At 43.2% G+C, this 20132-nt stretch overlaps 1 protein-coding gene across 2 annotated transcripts in view; it reads left to right on the forward strand.

Moving 5' to 3' along the window:
- Nucleotides 1–20132, forward strand: part of dhx30 (DEAH (Asp-Glu-Ala-His) box helicase 30) — a 125440-nt gene that overhangs the window by 92398 nt on the left and 12910 nt on the right. For both annotated transcript variants that reach the window (XM_078540847.1, XM_078540848.1), the window contains 4 exons: nt 4324–4483; nt 7122–7279; nt 13838–13941; nt 14850–14989. In XM_078540847.1, coding sequence (XP_078396973.1) covers nt 4324–4483; nt 7122–7279; nt 13838–13941; nt 14850–14989 — 562 coding nt within the window. The remainder of the gene's footprint in view (nt 1–4323; nt 4484–7121; nt 7280–13837; nt 13942–14849; nt 14990–20132) is intronic.

The following is a 20132-nucleotide window of genomic DNA, read 5'->3' on the forward strand; positions in this document are numbered from 1 at the left end:
GAATTAAAAAGCTAGTCTCAGTAAAAGTGTCCACGAAACCATTGTCGATTGTTGTAAAAACCCATCTGGTTCACGAGTGTCCTTTAGAGAACGAAATCTGCTGTACTTGGCTGGTCTGGTCTACATGTGACTCCAGACCCACAGCAATGTGCATGACTCTTAACGCCCTCTGAAATGGCCTAGCAAGCCACTCAGTTGTATCAAACCACTACAAAGCCTACAAAATGGAATGGGAAACTGGACAGATCACCCAGCATCGACCTAGGCATCGGAAACGACAACAGCAAATCCAGCCCTGTTGAACTGCAAAGTCCTCCTTACAAACATCTGGGGGCTTGTGCCAAAATTGGGAGAGCTGTCTCAAGACCAGCCGAGCAACAGCCCGACATAGTCATAATCACGGAATCATAGGTTACAGATAATGTCTCTGACATCACCATCACCATCCCTGGATATGTCCTGTCCCACCGACAGGACAGATCCACCAGAGGTGGTGGCTCAGTGGTATACAGTTGGGAGGGTGTTGCCCTGGAAGTTCTGAAAATTGACGCTGAACCCCATGAAGTCTCATGGCATCAGGTCAAACATGGGCAAGGAAACCTCCTGCTGATGACCATCTGCCACCAACCCCCCCACTTACCCCAGCTAATGAATCAGTACTCCTCCATGTTGAACATCACTTGGAGGAAGCACTGAGGGTGGCAAGAGCACAGAATGTACTCTGGGTGGGGGACTTAAATGTCCATCACCAAAGTTACTGACTGAGCTGGCTGAGTCCTAAGGACATAGCTGCTAGACTGGGTCTTCAGCAGGTGGTGAGGGAACCAACAAGAGGGAAGAACCTACTTGACCTCATCCGCGTTATTCTATCTGTCGCTGCCGTATATGTCCATGACAGTACTGGTAGGAGTGACCACCGTATGTTCCTTGTGGAGACGAGGTCCCGTTTCACGTTGAGGATACTCCCCATCATGTGTGGCACTACCACCATGCTAAATGGGATAGATTTGGAACAGATCTAGCAACTCAAAACTGGGCAGCAGTGAGGCGCTATGGGCCATCAGCAGCAGAACTGTACTCAACCACAACCTGTAACTTCATGGCCCAACATATCCCCCACTCTACCATTACCATCAAACCAGGGGATTAACCCTGGTTCAATGAAGAGCGCAGGAGGGCATACCAGGAACAGCGCCAAGCACACCTAAAAATGAGGTGTGAAGCTGCAACACTACTACTTGCATGCCAAACAGCGAAAGCAGCATGTGATAGACAGAGCGAAGAGATCCCACAACCAACAGATCAAATCTAAGCTCTGCAGCATTGCCACATCCAGTCGTGAATGATGGTGGACAGTTAAATAACTAAATGAAGGCGGACACTGCACAAATAATCCCATTCTAAATGATGGGGGAGCCCAGCACATCAGTGCAAAAGACAAGGCTGAAGCATTTGCAAAGATCTTTAGCCAGAAATGCTGAGTGGATGATCCATTTCAGCCTCCTCCTAAGGTCCCCAGCATCACAGATACCAGTCTTCAGCCAATTTGATTCACTCCATGCGTTATCAAGAAACGGCTGAAGGCAACGGATACTGCAAAGGCCAACATTTCAGTAATAGTACTGAAGACCTTTGCTCCAGAACTAGCTGCACCCTTAGTTAAGCTGTTCCAGTACAGCTACAACACTGGAATCTACGTGGCAATGTGGAAAACTTCCCAGGTATGTCCTGACCACAAAAAGCAGGACAAATCATGTCAGTCTATTCTTGACCATCAGCAAAATGATGGAAGGGGTCGTCAACAGTGCTATCAAGCAGCACTCACTCAGCAATAACCTGCTCACTGAAGCTCAGTTTGGGTTCTGCCAGGGCCACTCCACTCCTGACCTCATTACAGCCTTAGTTCAAACATGGACAATAGAGCTGAACTCGAAAGGTGAGGTGAGAGTGACTGCGCTTGACGCCAAGACAGCATCTGACAGAAACAAAAACAGAAAATGCTGGAACAATTCAGCAGGTCTAGCAGCATCTGTGGAGAGAGAAACAGAGTTAACGCTTCAAGTCCGTATGACCCTTCTTCAGAAGAAGCGTCATACAAATACAGCATCCGCAGTATTTTGCTTTTATCTCAGCATTTGAAAGAGTATGACATCACGGAGCCCTAGCAAAACTCGGGTCAGTGGGAATCAGGGGGAAAACTCTCCCCTGGTTGGAGTCATACCTAGCACAAAGGAAGATGATTGTGATTGTTGGAGGTCAATCATCTCAATCCCAGGATATCACTCCAGGAGTTCCTCAGGGTAGTGTCCTCAACCCAACCATCTTCAGCTGCTTCATCAATGATCTTCACTCCATCATAAGGTCAGAAGTGGGGATGTTCGCTGATGATTGCACAAAGTTCAGCAGCATTCGCGACTCCTCAGATACTGAAGCAGTTCATGCCCATATGCAGCTAGACCTGGACTAGACAGGCTAATAAGTGGCAAGTAACATTTGCGCCACACAAGCGAGAGTCCAACCATCTCCTCTTGACATTCAATGGCATTACCATCACTAAATCCCCCACTATCAACATCCTGGGGGGGTTACCATTGACCAGAAACTGAACTGGATCAGGCATATAAATACTGTGGCTACAAGAGCATGTCAGAGGCTGGGAATTCTGTGGAGAGTAACTCAGCTACTGACGCCCCAAAGCCTATCCACCATCTACAAGGCATAAGTCAGGAGTGTGATGGAATGCTCTCCACTTGCCTGGATGAGCGCAGCTCCAACAACACTCACGAAACTCGACACCATCCAGAACAAAGCAGCTGCTTGATTGACACCCCATCTACCATCCATTCCCTCTACCACAGACGCACTGTGGCAGCAGCGTGTACCATCTACAAGATGCACTGCAGCAATTCAGCAAGGCACCTTTGACAACACCATCTAAACCTGTGACCTCTGCTACCTTGAAGGGCAAGGGCAGCAGATGCATGGGAACACCAACATCCAGAAGTTCCCTCCAAGCCACGCACCATCCTGACTTGGAGTTATGTTGCCATTCCTTCACTGTCACTGGGTGAAAATTCTGGAACTCCCTCCCTAACAGCACTGTGGGTGTACCAACAGCACTGTGGGTGTACCTACACCACATGGACTGCAGTGGTTCAAGGCACCGGCTCACCACCACCTCCTCAAGGGCAATTAGGGATGGGCAATATAAAGGCTGGCTGAGCTAGTGAATGCCATGTCCTGTAAAAGAATAAAAAAAATAATGGTAGGAGAGTAAGTTGTGAGGATGACATAAGGAGTCTGCAAAGAGATATAGATAGGTTAAGTGAGTTGAAAAAAAAATTGGCAGATGTGGAAAATGCGAATTTGTCCCTTTGGTTGGAAGAATAAAAAAGCAGAATATTATTTAAATGGAGAGAGATTACAGAACTCTGCGGTACAGAGGGATCTTGGTGTCCTGGTACATGAATCACAAAAAGTTGTAATGCAGGTACAGCGAGTGATTAGGAAGGCAAATAGAATATTGTCATTTAATGCAAGGGGAATGGAATATAACAGTAAGGAAATTTTGCTACAGCTGTACAGAACATTGGTGAGGCCACATCTGGAGGACTGTGCACAGTTTTAAAGGCTATAATTGCATTCAAAGCAGTTCAGAGAAGGTTCACTCGACTGATACCTGGGATGAATGGGTTATCTTATGAGAAAAGGTTGGACAGGCTTGAACTATATCCATTGGGGTTGAGAAGAATGAAAAGCGATCTTGTTGAAACACATAAGATCCTGAGGAGTCTTGACAAGGTGGATGCTGAGAGAGAGAGAGAGACGAGATGCTTGAGAGAAACTAGAACTAGGGAACACAGTTTAAAAATAAGGGATCTTCTATTTAGGATGGAGATGAGGAGAAGCTTTTTCTCTGAGAGAATTGTTAGTCTGTGGAATTCTCTTCCCCAGAGAGCAGTCATTGAATATTTTTTGTGGCTGAGTTAGATTCATGATTGATAAGGGAGTCTGAGAGTGTAGGGCTAGAGGGGAAGTAGACTTGAGGCCACAATCAGATCAGCCATGATTTTATCAAATGGCAGAGCAGGTTCAAGGGGCCGAAAGGCCTACTGCTGCTCCTAATTCGTATGTACATCTGTATCCTCTGGTTACCAATCCTCTTGCCAGTGGACAGTAGTTGAGATAACCTATCAAAGCCCCTTATAATGTTAAAAAGCTCTTAAATCTCCCCCTAGCCTTCTCTGCTCTAAGGAGGATAATCTCAGCTTCTCTACTCTTTCCAAGTTCCTGTACAAACCCAGGTTCTGCCTCATTCTTTAGGCTAAAGCACATCTGAGTGGGGAGAGCCGGAGTGATCATATGGCGTTTATTAAAGCTGTTGAAGGCTGGAAGAAAGTCCTGCAGGAGCGTGACGCAGACTCCAAGAAAGAGTACCTGGAAGAGAACATGCTGTACGCTCCGAGCCTTCGCTTTATTCATGGTAGGTTAGACAGTCTGCAGCAATGAGGTTAGAGTTGGAGGAATTAAATTCATAAGAATATAAGATCATAAGTTGGAGTAGACCATTTGTACCTGTTCCACCTTTCAATAAAATCATGGCTGATCTACCTTAACTTTCTTTTGCACTATCCCCATACCTTTAATTCCCTGCATACTCAAAAATCTACTGATGTCTATCTTGATTTTATCCAATGACTAAGCAACCTCAACTCTCTGGGGTGGAGAATTCCAGAGATTCACAACCCTTTGAGTGAAGAAATTTCTCCTCCTCTCCATCCTAAATGCTGACTCCTTATTCTGAGACTGTGATCCCTGTTCTAGATTCCCCAGCCAAGGGCAATATTTGCACAACATCTACCCTTTCGAGCCCCTTAAGAATTGTTTATGATTCAGTTAGCACACCTCTCATTCTTTTAAACTCCAGGGAATATGCCTAGTCTATAATCAGTCCTCAGAGACAATCCTCTCATCATAGTCCATTGAATCTTCGTTGCACTCCTTCCTGAGCAAGTAAGTCCTTCCTTAGGTAAGGAGACCAAAATTGCACACTTGTGGTCTCACCAATGCCCTTTGTAATTGTGATAAGATTTCTGTACTCTTATAGTCCAATCCCTTTGCAACAAAAGCTAACATACCATTTGCCTTCTTAATTACTTGCTGTACCTGCATATTAACTTTCTGCGATTCATGTAAAAGGACACCCAACTCCCTGTGAACGCAAACATTTCCCCAGTCTATCTCCATTCAAAACATATTCTGCTTTTTATTTTCCTACCAAAGTGGATAACTTTACACTTGCCAAATTTTGTTCCATCTGCCATGTTCTTGCCCTTTCACTCGATCTGTCCAAATCCTTATGTAGCCTCTTGGTGTTCTCACTTCTTACTTTCCTACCTAACTTTGCATCATCAGCGATATTGAATACGTTGCACTCAGTTCCCTCATCTAAGTCATTAATATAGATTGTAAATAGCTGAGGCCTAAGTACTGATCTTTCCAGTCCCCTGATATTACAGCCTAACAACCTGAAAATGTCTTGTTTATTCCTACCCTCTTTTTGTCCATTATCCAATTCTCAATGCATGCACCCAAATCCCTAATTTTGTATAATACCCTCTGTGGTACTTTATCAAATGCTTGAAATTCCAAATACACCATATTCACTGGTTCCCCCTTATCTATCCTGCGTCCTTAACAGATTTGTCAAACATGATTTCCCTTTCATAAACCTATGTTGACTCAGAAAATCATAATATGTTTAAGCAAAGTGCCCTGTTACCACATCCCTAATAACAGATTGTAGCATTATTCCTGCGACTGACAGGCAAACTGGCCTATAGCTACCTGTTTTCTCTCTTCCTCTTTTCTTAAATAGTGGGGTTATGTTTGCTACCTTTCAATCCTCAGGAACTATTCTGGAATCTAAGGAATTCCAGAAGATCAAAACCAGTGCATCCACTATCTCTGCAGTTGCCTCTTTTCAAACTCTTGGATGCAAGTCCTCATGTCCAGGGGATTTGTTGCCACTTAGTCCCATTAATTTCTCCAGTACTTTAGTGTTTTAACCTATACTAATTTCTTTAAAAGTTCCTCATTTTTGCTGGAGCCTTCTCCCATTATTGCCCCAAATTTTTTTAATGTTTTCTACCATGACAGATGCAAAATATTTGTTTAATGCCTCTGCCATTTCCTTAATCCCTATTATAATTTTAACTGTCTCTGTTCCTAATGGACCCACATTTGCTTCCGCTAATCTCTTCCTATTTGCATACTTATAGAAATTTTTGAAATCTGTTTTTATGTTTCTTGCAAGCCTAGTCTCCTATTCTCACTGATGTGTGTGCTTCAGCAGGCCCTTTGTTACTTCTCTTATCTGCTCTCCTGGAAGACTTTGGAAACTGAAACGGATTAGCAAGGCTCAGTTGTGATTCTGCACACAGTTTGTTGTAAGAAATACTGCACAATTCCTGTAATAATATACTGCATCTCAAATTACCACTGGCACTTTGTTAATCCGTTTCAGTTCCTAAAATCTTTCGAAAGTTCGGGAGGGCTGGTTGGAACTCCTTTGGAGCACTTTGTTTAGCTATGTGCATTCCACCTTAGAGTGAAGATAGTTATTTTGGAGAAAGTTCAGTGATGTTTTGCCAGGGATGAAGGGACTGAGCTCCGATGCCTGAATGGTAAAGTTGATGAAAATGGCAAAAGAGGTGTTTAAACTAATCAAAGCAGGTCAACAGGATAGATAGGGAATGCAAAACAATGAAGATGTAATGATAGAATTTGAGCTGAACCAGCTAAAATGAGAGTTGTGTAAATGTGGAATAAAAGGGAGATGAACTTGGGAACTGAATATTAAAGGGTGTAGTGTGAAATGGGAGTATGGGGTTAAAAAGATAATACACAGCAGCCTGCATGGACCTAATGGCTGCTCCTCTTACTAAGTTTAGGATATTTGTAATAAATTAGCTTTCATTTTCATTGCGTCTCGTTGTCTCAATCTTAGTTTTAGTTGTTATAATATGTTTAATTCTGATTTTAATTCTACAATGTAAATACAATAATTATATTTAATTTTTTTCCTTCAACTGACATGAAACTGTGCTCTGTTGGTCCAGGATTGATTCTGCAATTCTCTGAAAATGTTTACAATGCCTTCTTGGTGTCGAATCCTTCAGATAGCACACGTTCCTACTCCTTGTGTAACCAGTACAGCGGGGAGGAAGAGCTGATTAAAGGTGTGCTACTTGCTGGCCTATACCCCAACCTTATCCAGGTGAGAAAGAGAAGCCCCAACCATCAGGCTTGATGTGGCTATAATATGTACTTACGTTTGTGTAACACCTTTTAATTATAAAGAAAAATCACAAATTTGTATAAGGGGATGGATGCTAAAGTCAGGAAAGGAGAGAGTTAGTAACCGTGTAAAGGGCAGAGAGGGAAAAGAGTTTCTGAAGTGTGTTCAGAAAAATTTTCTAAATCAGTATGTTTTTGGAACAACAAGGAAGGAGGCATTGCTGGAGCTTGTTTTGGGTAATGAGTTTGATAATATAAGTGGGTACCAAGCTGAATATAGAATATTCAGAGGGGGAGTGAAAAAAGTAATGAGAAGCAAGGAGAGAGTATGAGAAGAGGCTAGCAGCTAACATAAAACAGAATCCAAAGGTTTTCCATAATATTCTATTAGGAACAAAAAAGGGTATTTGTGCATTGAGATAGAAGGCATGGCTGAGGTATTAAATGTGTACTTTGCCTCTGTCTTTACCAAGGAAGAAGATGCTGCCAAAGTCATGGTGAAAGAGGAGGTAGTTGAGACACTGGATGGACTAAAAATTGATAAAGAGTAGATATTAGAAATGCTGGCTGCACTTAAAGTTGATAAGTCACCAGGACGAGATCAGGTGTATCCAAAGATACTGAGAGAAGGGTGGAAGTTGTGGAATGCTAGCCTTAATCTCCCAGTTTGCCTCAGGTACGGCAGGTGGTGGGAGGAGGGGGTGGTGCCAGAGGACTGTTACAATTGCAAATGTTACACCTTTATTCAAAAAAGGGTGTAAGGATAAGTCCAGCAACTACAGACCAGTCAGTTTAACTTCAGCGGCAAGAAAGCATTTGGAAACCATAATTTGTGAGAAAATTACCAGTCATTTGGACAAACATAGATTAACTAAGGAAAGCTGGCATGGATTTGTTCAAACTCTTTCGAGTTATCAACAGTCACAGATTGCAACTCTTTCGAGTACAATCACAGTTCTTGGTTTTCCGGGAGTGGGACATGAACCCACAACCCTCTGATTCAAAGGCGAGGGTGCTATGAACTGAGCCACAGCTGACACCTCTATGAATTTGTTCAAGGTGAATTGCATTTAATTAACTTGATTGAGTTTTTTGATGAGGTAACAGAAAGGGTTGATGAGGGTAATGCGATTGATGTGGCATATGATAATGTGGCATGTTACAGGTGTGTCAGAAAAAGTAAAACCCATGGAATAAAAGGGCCAATGGCAGCATGGATACAGAAGTTGGTTGAGTGACAGGAGACAGAGTAGTGGTGAATGGTTGTTTTTTGGACTGGAAGAAGTTATACGGTGGAGTTTCTCAGGGGTCGATATGAGAACCACTGATTTTCTTGATCTATATTAATGATTTAGACTTGGATTTGCAGGGCACAATTTCAAAATTTGCAGATGAGTCAAAACCTGCAAGTATTATGAACTGTAAGGAGGGCAGTGATAGACTTCCAAGAGGACATACAGGTTGGTGGAATGAGTGAACACATGGCAGATGAAACTTAATGCAGAGGAGTGTGAAGTAATATATTTTGGGAGGAAGAATGAGGGGAGGCAATATAAAATATAGGATACAATTCTAAAGGTGGTACAGGAACAGAGAGATCTGGGGATGTATGTGCACAAAATATTGAAGGTAGCAAGGCAAGTTGAGGAAGTGGTTAATAAAGCATATGGGATGTTAAGATTTATAAATAGAGGTGTAGAGTACAAAAGCAAGAAAGTTATAGTGAGAACTGATTCGGCCTCAGCTGGGGTATTGGATCCAGTTCTGGGCACCACACTTTAAGAAGCATGTGAAGATGTTTGAGAGGGTACAGAAAAAATTCACAAGAATCATTCAGGAATGAGGGACTTTAGTCATATGGATAGATTGAAGAAGCTGGAGCTGTCCTCAGAGAAGATTGAGAGGAGATTTGATAGGCGTGTTCCAAATCATGAGTCTGGGAAGAGTAGATAGCAAGATCGCAGAAGAGTTGAGAACCAGAGGACACAGAGTTAAGGTGATTGGCAAAAGTACTAAAGGGGATGTGAGGAAAAACTTTTTTACGGAATGATTGGTTAGGATCTGGAATGCATTCCCTTTGACTGTGGTGGAGAGAGATCAGTTGGGGCTTTGAAATGCAATTAGATAATTATCTAAAGAGGAAAAAGTTGCAGGGCTATGGGGAAAGGATGGGGGAATGAGACTAGCTGAGTTGCTGTTGCAGAGAGCTGATATGGACACAATGAGCCAAATGGCCTCCTGTGCTGTTGTAACCATTTTATGATTCTATGATATGGTCGGAGAGGTGACTGGAACCCAAAGAGAAATGTTTTAGGAAGTGTTTAGAGGAGAGGCTTAGGGAGGAAATTCTAGACAGTACTTGAGTAGTTGGAGGCTGTGCCTCCAATGGTGGGTTGAAGAGTGGACATGGATTTACTGAATGGAGATGGGTTAGGACTGGAGGAGATTAGAGACAGGGTGGGATGAGACCGTGAAGGGTCTTGTACATGACGAGGATGGAGGGCCATCAAGGAGAGTATTTGAGTTGTAGAGTCTGGAAGTGATGGAGGCAAATGCAAATGTTTTAGCAGTATAGTGGGGGGCAATGTTATGGAGGGAGAAATGATCAGCCTTGGTGATGTGGAGTTTGAAACTCACCTTGGAGTCAAAAATTGCGAGCTATTTGGTTCAATGTGTGGCTGGGGAGTAGGATGGAGTCATTGATAAGGGAGCAGAGTTTATAGCTGGAACTGAAAATGGAATGCCTTTGGTTTTCCTAACATTGAGCTGGATGAAATTGTGACTCCTTCAAAACTTAATTCCAGAGTTAATCTGCAACCAGCTTTTTAATTACTTTAAGTGTTAGTGTATTTCAATTCACTGGCTAACTAACTACCCTAATGGATATGAGGTGCAGTACAGACTGGAAAAGTTTGATTAGTGCTGAGAGTGATCTCAGATTATTGGAGAAGAAAATTATTTGGGATTCCTGCCTTTGATCTCTCTCCAATTAAACTGAATTTGAGGATTGGTTCAGGATTGTCTACGATGCCTGCTTTGTGGAGGAGAAAATTGAAATAGGAATAAATTAGGAAAAAACAGTGCGGATTCACCAGAATGATACCAGGGCATAAAGGGTTAAATTAGGAGGCTATTTCCTCTAGTGAAAGAATGAAGAATGAATAGACGTAATTTTAAAAGTAGAGCTACATCATTTGCAAGTGAAATAAAGTATCTTTTTCAATCACTGGGACCGTTTCTAGGGAAGGTGGGACCTGTACAAGCAGGACGGCCTATATCTGAACCAGAGCGGGCGGGTTTTCGAGTGCTGTTGAGAGGATTTTAAATTAATTCGGCAGGGGGAGGGGACACAGAATGTTAGCAGAATAGGGACACATCATAATACAGTAAAACAATCAAGTCAGAGGTAGTACAGCTGCATTAAGTTTCAAGGGAGTAAGACAAGGCTGGATGGCCTCTACTTTAATGCCAGGAGTATTGCAGATAAAACGGATGAGTTAAGGGTGAGGATTGACACGTGGAATTGTGATATAGTAGCCATCACTGAGACGTGGTTGAGGGAGGGGCAGGATTGGCAGCTCAACATTCTGGGATATAGAATCTTCAGGGGATGGGGTAAAAGAGGAGGAAGCATTGCATTATTATTATGGAGTCAGTTACTGCAGTAAGGAGAGATGATATCTTGGACGGGGCATCGAATGAAGCTTTGTGGGTAGAGCTTAGGAATTAAAAAGAGGCAGCCACATTGTTAGGTGTTTATTATAGACCCCAAGATTGTCAGCAGGAAATCGAGGAGCAAATATGTGCACAATTCGCGGAGGTGTGTAAAAACAATAACAATAGGGTAATTATATTAGGTGATTTCAACTTTCCCAACATTAATTGGGATAGACATAATGTTAAGGGCTTGGATGGAGTGGATTTCTTGAAATGTGTACAGGAGAACTTCTTAGGTTAATATGTAGAGGATCCAACAAAGGATGGTGCAGTGCTGGACCTAATTCTGGGGAATGAAGCCGGACAGGTGGCTGAGGTGGTGGTGGGGGAGCATGTTATGATTTAAGCTTGTTATGGACAAAGAAAATAGACAAGTTGCAAAAAAAATTTTGGATTTGGAGAGAGCGGTTTTAGTAAAATAAGGCAGGATCTGGCCAAGATAGACTGGGAACAGCTACTTGTGGGGAAATCTACAGAGGAGCAGTGGGGGGCATTCAAAAAGGAAATGGGGAGGGTACAAGCTCAACTTGTTCTCTCTAGGGTGATAGGAAGGAGTAACAAGCCCAGAGAACCATGGATGACCATAGATATTCAGGATACGATGAGAAGGAAAAGAGAGGCTTTTAGCAGGTACAAGGGGAGCAAATCAGCAGAGGCATTAGTGGAGTACAGAAAGTGCAGGGTGGAGCTTAAGAAAGCAATTAGGGGAGCAAAGAGGGGATATGAGATAGCTCTGGCTGGTAAAAGTAGGAAAAATCCCAAGATATTCTATAAGTATATCAATGGGAAGAGGATAACCATTAGGGACCAAGGGGGCAATCTATGGGTGGAGCCAGAGGACATCGGTAGAGTGTTGAACGAATACCTCACATCCGTCTTCACCCAAGAGAATGAGGATAAAGGTATCGAACTCAGGGAGAGAGACTGTGAGGTTCTTAAGGTAATTGATATAGGGAGTGACAAGGTATTGGAGGTGTTGGCAGGCTTAAAAGTGGACAAATCTCCAGGCCCGATGATTTGTGTCCCAGACTGCCAAGGGAGGCAAGGGAGGAGATCATAGTGGCTCTGACCCAAATTTTTAATTCCTCTCTGGCCACGGGGGAGGTGCCAGAGGACTGGAGAACGACTAGTGTGGTTCCGCTATTTGAGAAGGGTTGTCGAGAGAAGCCAGGGAACTACAGGCCAGTGAGTCTCACGTCAGTGGTAGGGAAACTATTGGAGAAAATTCTGCAGGAGAGAATCTATCTCCACTTGGAGAGGCAAGGCTTGATCAGGGATAATGAGCATGGCTTTGTCAGAGGGAGGTCATGCCGAACAAATTTGATTGAATTTTTTGAGGAGGTGACCAGGTGTGTAGATGAAGGTAGTGTAGTTGATGTAGTTTATATGGATTTCAGCAAAGCCTTTGACAAGGTCCCACATGGGAGACTTATAAAGAAGGCAAATGCACATGGGGTACAGGGTAATTTGATGAGGTGGATTCAAAATTGGCTTAGTTGTAGGAGGCAGAGGGTGATGACAGAAGGATGCTTTAGTGACTGGAAGCCAGTGTCCAGTGGCGTACCACAGGGATCTGTGCTGGGTCCCCTATTATTCGTCATTTATATAAACGACATAGATAACTATGTGTGGGGTAGGATTAGTAAGTTTGCAGATGACACAAAGATTGGCTGGGTGCTTAACAGTGAGGTTGAGTGTCTTGGTCTACAGGAAGATATAGACGGGATGGTCAAATGGTCAGATAAGTGGCAGATGGAATTTAACCCTGAAAAGTGTGAGGTGATACACTTTGGAAGGAGTAATTTGACAAGGAAGTATTCAATGAACGGCATGACACTAGGAAGTTCTGAGAAACAAAGGGACCTTGGCGTGTGTGTCCATAGATCTCTGAAGGCGGAGAAGCATGTTAGTGGGGTCGTGAAAAAGCATATGGGGCACTTGCCTTTATCAATCGAGGCATAGATTACAAAAGTAGCGAGATCATGTTGGAGTTGTATAGAACCTTGTTGAGGCCACAGCTGGAGTACTGTGTGCAGTTCTGGTCGCCACATTATAGGAAGGATGTGATTGCACTGGAGAGGGTGCAGAGAAGATTCACCAGGATGTTGCCTGGGATGAAACATTTAAGTTATGAAGAGAGATTGGATAGACTTGGGCTGTTTTCGTTGGAGCAGAGAAGACTGAGGGGTGACCTGATCGAGGTGTACAAGATTATGAGGGGCATGGACAGGGTGGATAGAAAGCAGCTGTTCCCCTTAGTTAAAGGGTCAGTCATGAGGGGACATAAGTTCAAGGTGAGGGGCAGGAGGTTTAGGGGGGATATGAGGAAAAACGTTTTTACCCAGAGGATGGTGACGGTCTGGAATGCACTGCCTGGCTGGGAGGGTGGTGGAGGTGGGTTGCCTCACATCCTTTAAAAAGTACCTGGATGAGCACTTGGCATGTCATAACATTCAAGGCTATGGGCCAAGTGCTGGTAAATGGGATTAGGTAGGTAGGTCAGGTGTTTCTCACGTGTCGGTGCAGACTCGATGGGCCGTGTGATTCTGTGAAATGTTGAGTAAATCTGAAACTCGCCCCAAAAGGCTATAGATGCTAGGTCTATTGAAATTTCAAGACTCAGAATAAATTTATGTGCTGTAAGGGTTGTTAAGGGACATGAAGCAAAATCTGTTAAATGAAGCTGATTCAAGTATGATTTACCTGAATAGTGCAACAGGTTTAAGAGGCTGAATGGTCAGCTCTTGTTTTTATATTTTGGACCCCAGGCTGGCTACCCTTTTTATAAAGCCTGCTGCTTTTTCTCCTGTTTGCTTTGCAGCTGAGACATGGAAAAGTCACCAAAGAGGGAAAATTTAAACCCAACAGCCTGGTCTACCGTACTAAAAATGGCCAAGTTTTGCTGCACAGATCTACTGTCAACAGGCAAGTTATGATATGTGTGGGGTGGAGAGGAAGAGAAGTGCTGAAGGTGTTTGTTGCATACCAGAAGATCTCTTGTGGCACTGCTTACTTAGATGCATAGCTTTGTAAAGCATGAATGTTGCATCATCTAATGCAAGTTATTGGAAAGCTAATTACATTTTACTCCATTGAACAAAGTGCTCAATCTCAGCTATGCTGAGCAGTGGGACTGTCCTTGTCCCCCATCACTCCTTGGACAAGTGTGTTAAGAGGAATTGGTGAATGCAATTATATTACCTAAAAAATAAATAACTCTCTAGGTTTGTTTGTTCAGTTGTTGTTGGTAATGCCTCCAAGTCAGAAATCAAAAATGGGTACAGTAAAGGTTTTGTTACTGAACAGGTGATCCAGAGAATTTGAGTATAAATTCCACCTTGGCAGTCTAAGAATTTGAATTCAGTTTAAAAAAAACTGGTATCAGGTAAAGTGGTGATGAAGCTGTCAAATTGATTCACTAATGTTCTCGTAAGAAAATCTGTCCCTACACGCTCTGGCCTTTAGTGATTCTAGTCCCCAGTCCCCCATCAAAGTGGTTGATCTTAACTAGCCTTTGAAATGGCCTAGCAAACTGCTCAGTCATGCAAACTGCAAAAAAAACTACCCACCACCTTCTAAAGAGCAACTAGGGATGGGAAATAAATGCCAGCCTTGCCAGAGGTGCCCACATTTTGAGAATTGCTATCGTTCAGGTAAGTCACTAAACTAAAACTCCATCCATCTGCTTAAAATGATGTCAAAGATTGAATATGTGATTCAGAGGAGCAGGGAGTTCTCGCTTGCCCCTTTTCCAGAGCCCCATCTCAATGTCAGGAACAGTAGGAAACTGTGTTCCCTGATCTGTGCTAACGCAGTTTGTAATCCACTCTCAGGAACGAGGAATATTTTAAAAGCCGTTGGCTGACCTATTTCACTGCTGTGAAATCCAATGGGAATGTCTTTGTCCGTGACTCCTCCATGGTCCATCCACTGGCTCTGCTGATGCTTCTAGATTGTGACATCAATATCAAGGGTAAGTGCTGCGGAGGGGTTTTACATTTCTGGTGAAGTAGCACAATTCAGCTGCAGGCTATAGAGAGATCCCAGGCAATTTCCTGGTGGATGCTTCCACTGGCCGAAGACCTGCCATGGGTTTAAATGTCAAAGCTTCCACACTTTTTGGAATCTTTTATAATTATAAACAAATCCTGCAAAGATAACCGACTGTCGGACTCAATGATGGGAACAGGAGATATATGGGCCAGCTAGTCTCTGCTTCAATTCCTGGCCTTTGACATGTTGCCTGATCTCAGCTTTGGGCACAGAAGGGCTGTAATTGGCCTTGGTGTCCCTGAGCTAGGGAGAGGACAAACCAAACAACGTTCCTGTTTCTGATCACAATCCAATGGCAATGGTTGAGGATAAGACTGAACTTGGTTCAGAGTCCCCCACAATCAAATTTTGACAACAAATTGTTGTTTTACTGTGCTTCACGAATGTAATCAGACAAAAATGGATACTGAGCCAAAGATATTAAGAGCTGCCAATGTTCACTGTCTAGGGTCAAAGCCACTTGAATGAGGTATCAGAGAACCTCCTGCACACACACACACACATATGCCTATGTACAAGTCATAGCCTTCAGGACAAGATGGGGAAGAGGGAAATATACCTGTGGGCCTCTACCATGCGAGAATAAGTGATCAGGCCAGGATTTCAGCCAAAGAAGACTGCTCTTGAGTTTTTATATTGGCTTATGCATTTTAAGTGAGTTGCCTGAAGTTCGTTGACTTGAAGCCTGGTACTCAGTCTACTGATTGGGCAACAGCGCAGATGTGATGGCCAATCATTTTGTTTCCTCTACAGCTGGTCAAAAATAATCTGCAACCAGAGCTTGATAGTCACTCAATGATCTGTTTAGTTAACTGCAAAGGGAGCAAAAGGGGTGGAAACTAGCAAATAACACATCAGCCTTTAGAAAGGGGCATAGGGATAGCTCAGCGAACCCATAGGATAATCTCCATTGTGGGGTTAATATAAAACACAGGCAGATGAAGTGAAGGCAAGCATCAAATAGGATCAGAGTGCAGAATAATGTTGAAAAGACAAAGTTAAGGGCACTCTATCTGAATGCATGCAGCATTTGGAACAAGGCGGATGATTTGAAGGCACAAATGGAGGTAAATGAGTGTGATTTAATTGCCATTACAGAGATGTGGTTACGTGGTGGCCAAGACTGGGAACTGAATATCCATCATTTAGGAAGGATAGGCAAAAAAGAAAAGTAGGTGGAGTAGCACTGTTAATAAGGGATGAGATCAGTACATTTATGAGACAGGATCTTAGACTGAAGGGTCAAGATGTAGAATCGGTTTAGGTGGAGCTGAGAAACAGCAAAGAGCAGCAAACATTGTTGGGAGTTGTTTGTAGGCCACCAAACTGTAGTGCTGGGCATGGTATAAATCAGGAAGTTAGATGTGCAGGTAACATGGGTAATACAGTAATAATGAACAATTTCAATTTATATATGGACTGGTTAAACCTAATTAGCACTAATGCTGTGGAGGATGAAACCCTGGAGTGTGTACCAGATGGATTTCTGGACCAGTACATTGAAGAACCAACTCGAGATCGGGCTATTTTAGATTTAGTATTAGGTAATGAGAAAGGGCTAATTAATAACCTTGCTGTAAAGAAACCTTTTTAGGAAATGGTGACCATAATATGATAGAATATTCTAGAATGTTATGATAGAATGTTACATTAAGTTTGAAAGTGATATAGTTCATTCTGAAACTAGGATCTTAAGTCTGAACAAAAGAAACTATGAGGGTATGAAGGGTAAGTTGGCCACGGTAGATTGGGAAAATATATGAAAAGATTTGACATAGATAGGGAAGTATCTTTTAAAGAAGTATTAGATGTTCTACAACAAATATGCATTCCTCTAAGACACAAAAACCCAACAGGAAAGGTGAATCAACTGTGGCTAACAAAAAAAGTTAAAGGTTGCATTAGATTCAAGGAAGTGGCTTATAAGGTTGCCAGGAAAAGTGGTAAGGCCGAGGACTAGGAGCAATTTAGAATCCAACAAAGTAGAACCAAGAAACTGAGAAAGAGAAAAGAGAATATGAATATAAGCTAGCGAGGAACATAAAGGCAGACTGTCAAAGCTTCTTTCGGTATGTGAAAAGGAAAAGATTAGCGAGGATAAATGTGGGTCCATTATAGTTGGAGACAGGAGAATTTATAATGGAGAATAGGGAAATGGCGGAGAAATGAAACAATTACTTTGTATTTGTCTACACGGTGAAAGAAACAGAAAATCTCCCAGAAATACCAGGGAACCAAGGGATCTGTGAAAAAGATAAACTGAAATAAATTACTATTAATAAAGAGGTAGTACTCAAAATTAATTGGATTGAAGGTTGCTAAATCTCCTCGACCAAATGAGCAGCATCCCAGAGTGTTGGTGGCTATAGAGATGATGGATGCATTGGTGGTTATCTTCCAAAATTCTATAGATTCTGGAAAGGTTCTTGTAGACTGGAAAGTGGCAAATGTAATGCCACTATATAAGGGAGGGTGAGAGAAAACTGCTCCTATTTTCTATGTTTCTAGAACTACAGAGCTGTTAGTTTGACGTCAGTTGTAGGGAAAATGTTATAATCTATTATAAAGGATGTGATAACCAGACACTTAGAAAATAATATTACTCGGAAAAGTCGACATGGATTTATGAATTGGAAATCGTGTTTGACAAACCTGGTGGAGTTCTGAGGATGTTACTTGTAACATAGATAAGGAGAACCAGTTGATGTGGTGTATTTGGATTTTCAGGAGGCTTTTGATAAAGTCCCACACAAGAGGTTGGTAAATAAAATTAGAGCACATGGAATTGTGGGTAATATACTGGTATGGATTGTGAATTGGTTAACAGACAGAAAACAGAGTAGTAGGAATAAATGGGTCATTCTCAGAGTGGCAGGCTGCTACTAGTGGGGTACCGCAAGGATCAGTACTTTGGCCACAGCTGTTCACAATCTATATGAATGATTTGGATGTGAGGACCAAATGTAATATTTCCAAATTTGCTGATGGCACAAAACTAGGTGGGAAATTAAGTTGTGAGGAGAATGCAAGGAGGCTTCAAGTGGATTTGGGCAGGCTAAGTGAGTGGGAAAGAACATGGCAGATGGAATATAATGTGAATAAGTGTGAAGTTATCCACAACAAAAACAGAATTACCTGGAAAAACTCAGCAGGTCTGGCAGCATCGGTGGAGAAGAAATCAGTTGACGTTTCGAGTCCTCACGACCCTTCGGCAGAACTGAAGTATAGTTAGGAGAGAGGTGAAATATAAGCTGGTCTAAGGTGGGGGGCGGGGGGAGAGAGAAGTTGAGGGTGGGGTGGTTGTGGGGATAAGCAAGCAGTGATAGGAGAAGATAATCAAAATATGTCACAGACAAAAGGATCAAAGAGGTGTTGAAGGTGGTGATATTATCTAAGAAAAGTGCTAATTAAGAATGGAAGGCAGGATACTCAAAGTACAGCTCTAGTGGGGGTGGGGTGGAAAGACTAACAAAGTTTTAGTTTTAGATTTAAAAATAATGGAAATAGGTGGGAAAAGAAGAATCTATATAAATTATTGAAAAAAAAGGGGGAGGGGGAAGAAACGGGGTGGGGATGGGGGGAGGGGGAGTTTAAGATCTAAAGTTGTTGAATTCAATATTCAGCCCGGAAGGCTGTAAAGTGCCTAGTCGGAAGATGAGGTGCTGTTCCTCCAGTTTGCGTTGGGCTTCACTGGAACAATGCAGCAAGCCAAGGACAGACATGTGGGCAAGAGAACAGGGTGGAGTGTTAAAATGGCAAGCGACAGGGAGGTTTGGGTCTTTCTTGCGGACAAACCGCAGGTGTTCTGCAAAGCGGTCGCCCAGTTTGCGTTTGGTCTCTCCAATGTAGAGGAGACCGCATTGGGAGCAACGAATGCAGTAGACTAAGTTAGGGGAAATGCAAGTGAAATGCTGCTTCACTTGAAAGGAGTGTTTGGGCCCTTGGACGGTGAGGAGAGAGGAAGTGAAGGGGCAGGTGTTGCATCTTCTGCGTGGGCATGGGGAGGTGCCAGAGGTGGGGGTTGAGGAGTAGGGGGTGATGGAGGAGTGGACCAGGGTGTCCCGGAAGGAACGATCCCTACGGAATGCCGCCGGGGGGGTGAAGGGAAGATGTGTTTGGTGGTGGCATCATGCTGGAGTTGGCGGAAATGGCGGAGGATGATCCTTTGAATGCGGAGGCTGGTGGGGTGATAAGTGAGGACAAGGGGGACCCTATCATGTTTCTGGGAAGGAGGAGAAGGCGTGAGGGCGGATGCGCGGGATATGGGCCGGACACGGTTGAGGGCCCTGTCAATGACCGTGGGTGGAAAACCTCGGTTAAGGAAGAAGGAGGACATGTCAGAGGAGCTGTTTTTGAAGGTAGCGTCATCAGAACAGATGCGACGGAGGCGAAGGAACTGAGAGAATGGGATGGAGTCCTTACAGGAAGCGGGGTGTGAGGAGCTGCAGTCGAGGTAGCTGTGGGAGTCGGTAGGCTTGTAATGGATATTGGTGGACAGTCTATCATCAGAAATTGAGACAGAGAGGTCAAGGAAGGGAAGAGAAGTGTCAGAGATGGACCATGTGAAAATGATGGAGGGATGGAGATTGGAAGCAAAATTAATACATTTTTCCAGGTCCCGACAAGAGCATGAAGCAGCACCGAAGTAATCATCGATGTAGTGGAGAAAGAGTTGTGGGAGGGGGCCGGAGTAGGACTGGAGAAGTTAATACGTTGGTAGAAAAAACAGAAAGACAGAGTATTTCTTAAATGCATAGAGGTTGGGAAGTGTTGATGTCCAAAGGGACCTGAGGGTGTCCTTGTACATGAGTCACTAAAAGCTAGCATGCTGGTGCAGCAAGCAATTAGGAAGGCAATTAGTATTTTGGCCTTCACCGGAGGGGATTTGAGTACAGGAATAAAGATGCCTTGCTGCAATTGAATAGAGCCTTAGTGAGATCACACATGGAGTATTGTGTACAGTTTTGGTCTCCTTATCTAAGGAAGTATATACTTGCCATAGAGAGAGTGCAGCAGAGGTGCACCAGACTAATCCCTAGAATGGCGGTTTATGAGAGATTGAG

The sequence above is a fragment of the Cetorhinus maximus genome, chromosome 4, assembly GCF_964194155.1.
Source record: "Cetorhinus maximus chromosome 4, sCetMax3.hap1.1, whole genome shotgun sequence".
Lineage (NCBI taxonomy): Eukaryota > Metazoa > Chordata > Chondrichthyes > Lamniformes > Cetorhinidae > Cetorhinus > Cetorhinus maximus.